The sequence below is a fragment of the Globicephala melas genome, chromosome 12 (assembly GCF_963455315.2).
Source record: "Globicephala melas chromosome 12, mGloMel1.2, whole genome shotgun sequence".
NCBI classification, from domain to species: domain Eukaryota; kingdom Metazoa; phylum Chordata; class Mammalia; order Artiodactyla; family Delphinidae; genus Globicephala; species Globicephala melas.
This window is the reverse complement of record NC_083325.1, coordinates 82,664,624-82,670,623: the sequence shown is the minus strand read 5'-3', so window position 1 is coordinate 82,670,623 and position 6,000 is coordinate 82,664,624. Positions and strand designations below refer to the sequence as shown.

Below are 6,000 nucleotides of genomic sequence, written 5' to 3'. Positions count from 1 at the left end.
CCCTGGGGAAAAACTCCAGCTGGCAGTGTCCTTCTTTAAGTTCTTCTCAAACTCCCAGCTTCTGAAGACAGCAGCGTGGGAGACAGAAAAGCGAGCCACAGAGAGCTGAAGCCCCGTGAATAGCTCAGGGGACGAGCTGAGAAAGCAAAGTACCAAACAGGTGCGGGACCCTCTGGTATCACAACACAAGTTGGGTCGGCTGCCCATGTAACCAGAGTCTCTTTCTGGTGACTGTGTCTGTACGTACACACACACACAGACACACAGACACAGACACAGACACACACAGACACACACACATGCGCGTGCCTACTCTCTCTCAGACCACAGAGGTAACAGTGTGACCCATGCCGTTCCCCGCCTGGGGGAGCAGGCCAGTCTGCACAGAAGCGGAGATATAACGGGGAGGGGGTGTAGGAAGAGAAGAGGGGAGACCTGAGCAAACAGGAGTAATGTTGAAACAGGAGGGAGAAAAGAAAGGAGGGCAGACGGGCCTGAGTCTGGAAGGCCTGGATCCAGGTGTCCCGAGGCAGCTAAGGCTCGACAGCCTGGCTGTGTTAATTGACGCCTTTGCCTCTTGGCTCACGGCATTTCAAGTTAGATTCTATCATTCACAATCCAAGGAGTCACTATCCCAGTTGTACATAAAGAAACGCATCTCCAAAATCACATTCATACACAAAAAACTAAGGAAACCAAAGTTATTTTTCAAATTAACTCAAGGAATGGGTCTCTCTCCAAGAAGCTGTTCAAATGAAAGCATTTATTTTTATAAACATTTTCTCCAGCCAGTATGTCTCTAATTACACTTAAGAAACAGAATAATAAAAAAAAATCTGTATTTAATCTTGTGCCAAGTTAAAAGAATATCCAGTAGCTTCCACTTCTTGTTTTAGACTGTTATTACCATTACTTTATATTCTCTTGGTATAAAAATATATTTTAAAAAATCCCAAACTAACACATAAACAAGCAACACAGCTACCAGCATATCCTCATAAACATAAACACGACCGACGCGCACAAGTCGGGCAAGACAGGAATGGCATCTCGGGGTGGTTGATTCATGGATGGTGGCAGGCAGTGCGAGAAAGTTTCTGGAAGACCGTCAGTCCTGGTTTTCAGCACAAGAGAACCTCTCACGTCACGGTGCACGTTTCACAATATTCAAAAACCGCCACCTCGTTTACTTGATTAAAACCGGGGAAAGGGACAATGTTCTCGGGGAGCCCTGGGGGCACCGCATGGCCAGCGGGCGCAGCCCCGCAGTCTGACCAGAGGCCTGGGACCGGCTGCCAGATGTCGACCCCTGCAGACGCAGCGAGGGTTTCCGCGGGGCTCCGGGAGCGTGCGTCCCCGGCGCAGACAACACCCTCTAACGATGGTCAAGTAGGGGAGAAAAGCTCCTCCCAACCACACGTGGGATCGGTTCCAGACTCAGTGGAACGGCCGTCCTCTCCTGGGCCTGGACTTCAGGTGACCGGCTGAACGGCGGAGGGTCTTCCTCTCTTGTCGGTGCAGTTTCGCAGCCTCCTGCTGCTTCTTCTGCTGTTCCGACTAAAAGAGAAGATTAAATGAGGAGAGAGAAAGAGAAAGGGAAGGCCAACACCCCTTTTTTGTGACCATCAGAACGCCAACAGCACAACCACCAATCACTGCCCTGCTCCGGCAGGGACAGCAGGACGAGGGCCAACCTTTACGGTCACTGTGAAACCTGAAATCCTAACCCCCTGGGTAAGAGAACGGCCTTGACACACGGGTCTAAACCACACAGTCTGAGGCTGGCTTTCCAACTCCCCCCACAACACGGCCCCTCCCAGGAGAGCCAATTTTAAGAGGACGCTATTGCTTTCAAGATGTCCACGACTTCTCATGTAGAACTGTCTTTCGTTTACAAGCCAGAGACATTCATTAGTTTACTCAGACTGTCTTAAAGACACAAAAGTACTTCTGTGTCCTGAAAGCGTATAATAACCCACCCATGATTAAGCGTTCAGTCTCCAGAGCTGGTTCCAAAGAGTTTTTGGCTATTTCCAGAAAGTCAAACTCCCCTTGAAAGGCAGAGATCTACCATTAAATGCTGATAAAGGCTCGGCAGACACATCAGTCACAAGTTCATGGCTGGAACAGGCGCGTGGGTGCTAGGCGGACTGCTTGAAAGGAACCGTTCTCAACACTCAGGCGAGAGCCAGACCTCCTCCAAACAGTTTCACTACGTTTAGCAGAAATTCTTAAAAGAGAGGAGTTTCAACGCAGAATCCGCAATGAAGGTAAGAGCTATAGAGTTTTAAAAACATTTTTGGTGGTTTGGATAATACAAACTCCTAACCATGAAACTCAAAAAAAAAAAATCTTAGCCGGTGGAACTGACAGAAGGTAACTGTGAAAGCAGTGGCAGGGACAAATTTTTAAAGGTTGAAAACCACTGCCTTATAGACACCTACGTACGCAGCCTGCCTGCCTGTGACCTGTATTTTCCATGCACCTGAAAATACTATTTGTATTTTAGTCTTGAAGAGAAAGTCCCTGTGTTCACTTCCAGCTGCTATCATTCAATATTTTAAAGAGTTGGAAAGTGAGGGAATCGTGAGAAAGGAAAGCAATTTATAAGACCAAAAAGAGATGAATCGCCCCTATTCTAGGAGACTCTTAGAGATTCCGAATAATTATTTAACTTCTTTTTCTGACTATTACCATTTTTGCAAAGCCTTTTCACAATAAAGCCTGCCCTGTGTACTCCTCCCCTTAGCTCTACCTTGGCCCCGTCCCAGGCCGGGGTGCTGTCCGCACCCCACGGGCCCCTCACTGCAGGGGAGGAGCCTGCAGCCAGAGGACTTTTTAAAAATAAAAACAGTATGTAGTCTTCTGCTAACTAGAGCTTCTCAATAACTTTCCACGGCTCTTAGGATTGAGGTTAAAATTGAACATGACCTACTCACCAGGCCCCATAGGACAACTCTACACGTCTTGCTAGTTACACCCAAAGCCACAGTTCCCCTCCCCAAGATGGCTGTTTCGCACGCATAGGCGCCTTCAGATCCCCGAGCGCGCCTGGAACCCTGCCTGCCCCACCCAGGCTCTGACTTGACTCTTAAGATCCAGCCTGTCCCTCACTCATCCGCCCCGCACTCCATGGTCCAGGCCAGGCCCGACACTCACAGCCCCGGGCCTCCCTGGGAGCACGTCCCACACTACAGCGATGTGACTGTATGTGTACCCCCTCTAGCGCCTGAGGACTGCGGTGGCAAAGACCAAGTCGGCCTTGTTCTGTGCATCCCCAGAACGTGGCACAGAGCAGGCATCTGATACACATTTGTTAACGGAAAAGTCAGAAACCCCGAGGGAAACTGCATACTCCCTAGCAGACCAAATAACGGTGTCATCAAGACGCCTGTGAATCAGTGAATTTGGTTTTGCATGTTGAAAAGTATCCCTGGGGCTTCCCTGATGGCACAGTGGCTAAGAATCCACCTGACAGTGCAGGGGACACAGGTTCGAGCCTTGATCCAGGAAGATCCCACGTGCCGCGGAGCAACTAAGCCCGTGCGCCACGACTACTGAGCCTGAGCTCTAGAGCCCGCGAGTCACAACTAGTGAGCCTGCGTGCCGCAACTACTGAAGCCCGTGCACCTAGAGCCCGGCTCCGCACAACAAGAGAAGCCACCGCGATGAGAAGCCCGCACACTGCAACGAGAAGCCCGCACACTGCAACAAAGAGTAGCCCCCGCTCGCTGCAACTAGAGAAAGCCCGTGCGCAGCAACAAAGACCCAACGCAGCCAAAAATAAATAAATTTATTTATTTTTTAAAAAAAGTATCCCTAAAAAAAGTGCTTCTTGTCCAAATAACTTTGGGAAAATAAAATAAAGATAAACAAGGTGTTCTGGGTGGGGCTTCTAAGTCAGGTGCTGTTATGCGTCTCTAATACAGACATCAGTGGTAGATTTCCCTTATGTGTCCGGTGGCAAAGCCCCTTTCCATGAGGCCCTGCCCACTGGTTCCCACAAGGCAGGAGCCTACGCAGGAGCTCGTATGCAAGAGCGATCGTCCTGCAGACAAACCCCTGTCCAGAAAAACCTCTCATCAGCCCCCTTCTGAAAAGAGGCTGTATTTGGAAGACGTCGCCACCACGTGACCCATTTGCTATGACCGAAGAGCCAACTAGCTCACTCCCCTCCTTGCTCCTGTCCCGACTCCCTCCCCTACAGCCACGGCAGCCCTGTCACAGAGGCAGGGGAGGATGAACACAAACCCACGCCCTCGCACTAGCGGCGGCCCAGCGCCCCTGAGGGACTGAACTGCAGGGCATCTGAAACAGGATCTGGGGCCTAGTCCCAGTTCTGCCACCTCACAATTTTAAGTAACATTAAAGCACAGGTTTTCTCCCTCAGTTTGATTCACATATGAAAATACTGGGGAAACTCGAGATCTTACCTGACTATATCGTACCCCTAGTATGAAACGATCTGTATAAACAAATATACAAACAATTCCCTAAATATTCTTAAGTAAAACTAAGACTTAATAGTTAAACTTCTGTTAGCCAAGTGATAAAACAGGCATGAGCCAAACACCAACTGATGCATCCCCCGAATAGTTCCCAAGCCTCTGCTGGACCCAACCACGAGGCTGTGTTAAGTACTTTTTACTCAGTGTTGCTTTTGTTTTCGGGGGGAAAACACCCAAGAAAATCAGAACCATATTATTTTCACTTTACCACGAATTACAACCTGATATTCAACTCAGTACCTTCCAATTAAGGGGAAAAAGTGGGAAAGGAGTGTGCATGCATCCGCCTTGAAGCTCACTCCGTGCCACAGAGGGAGCGCAGGGCCAGGGCAGCCGCGAGCCTGAGGTCCTCCCACAGCTGCCGTGCGCCTGACGCCCCCTCGGCCTCTTGGACTTCAGGGGGAATCGGGAAATGTTTGACGGTACACAGAGAATTTCTAAGAAACTAGGTACAGGCACAGTTAGTTCATCTGAACACAGAGCCAGTTTTGGCTTATTTAAATGAGAAGTGTAAGAGTGCAAATTTGCTCTAAATGGAGGCAGATTTAACTGAAACGCTTCTTACGCTTATAATAAAGATGTTCTGAGGCGGGGTGGGAGGAGGGGGGACTTGGAGAAAGGTGGTCAAAAGATACAAACTTCCAGTTAGCTAACACTGCTGTATTATATTACATGAAAGCTGTTAAGACAGTAAATCCTAAGAGTTCTCACCACAAGGAAAAAACAACTTTTCTTCTTTTTTTTTGCTTTTTCTTTTTATTGTATCTAATACAATGGATAATGGATGGTAACTAAGAAAAAAAGTGTCCTTATCATTTGCCAAGCCTCCTGATGACACCAAGAGAACTGTCAAAGGATCAGAGATGAATGGGAGAGGATGTGAACAGACAGTTCTCCAAAGAAAATATACAAATGGCCAATAAGCCCATGAAAAGATGCTCTACCCTCATTAGTCACCAGGAAAATGTAAATCAAAACCATAATGAGATACCACTTCACACCCACTAGGATGGCAACAATAAAAAAGACGAACAATAACAAGTGTTGGCAAGGAAGGGGATAAAGTGGAACCGTCATACACTGCGGGTGGGAGTGTAGAATGGTGCCGCGCACTTTGGGAAACAGTCTAGCCGTTCCTCAAAAGGTTAAACAGTTATCATATGGCTCAGCAGCTCCATTCCTAGGTATATACCCAGGAGCAATAAAAACATGAGTCCATGCAGAAACATAGGCCTGAATTTTCACAACAGCATTATTCGTAATAACAACAACAAAAAAACCCAACCCAAATGTCCATCAACAGATTAAAGGATAAGCAAAATGTGGTATATCCACACAATGAAATACCAGTCCTAAAAAGGAATAAAGTTCTTCACATGCTACAACATGGATTAATCTTTAAAACATGCTAAGGCGAAAGAAGCTGGTCGCAAAGGAAAACATGTTGTATGATTCTATTGATATACAGTGTCTAGAACAGGCAAACCACTAG

At 47.7% G+C, this 6,000-nt stretch overlaps 1 protein-coding gene across 1 annotated transcript in view; it reads right to left on the bottom strand.

Moving 5' to 3' along the window:
* Positions 1-753: 753 nt before the first annotated feature.
* The window catches only part of NOL10 (nucleolar protein 10), an 88,208-nt gene continuing 82,961 nt past the window's right edge, over positions 754-6,000 (bottom strand). The window contains exon 21 of the mRNA XM_030844605.3: positions 754-1,557. Coding sequence (XP_030700465.1) covers positions 1,438-1,557 — 120 coding nt within the window. The 3' untranslated portion in view covers positions 754-1,437. The remainder of the gene's footprint in view (positions 1,558-6,000) is intronic.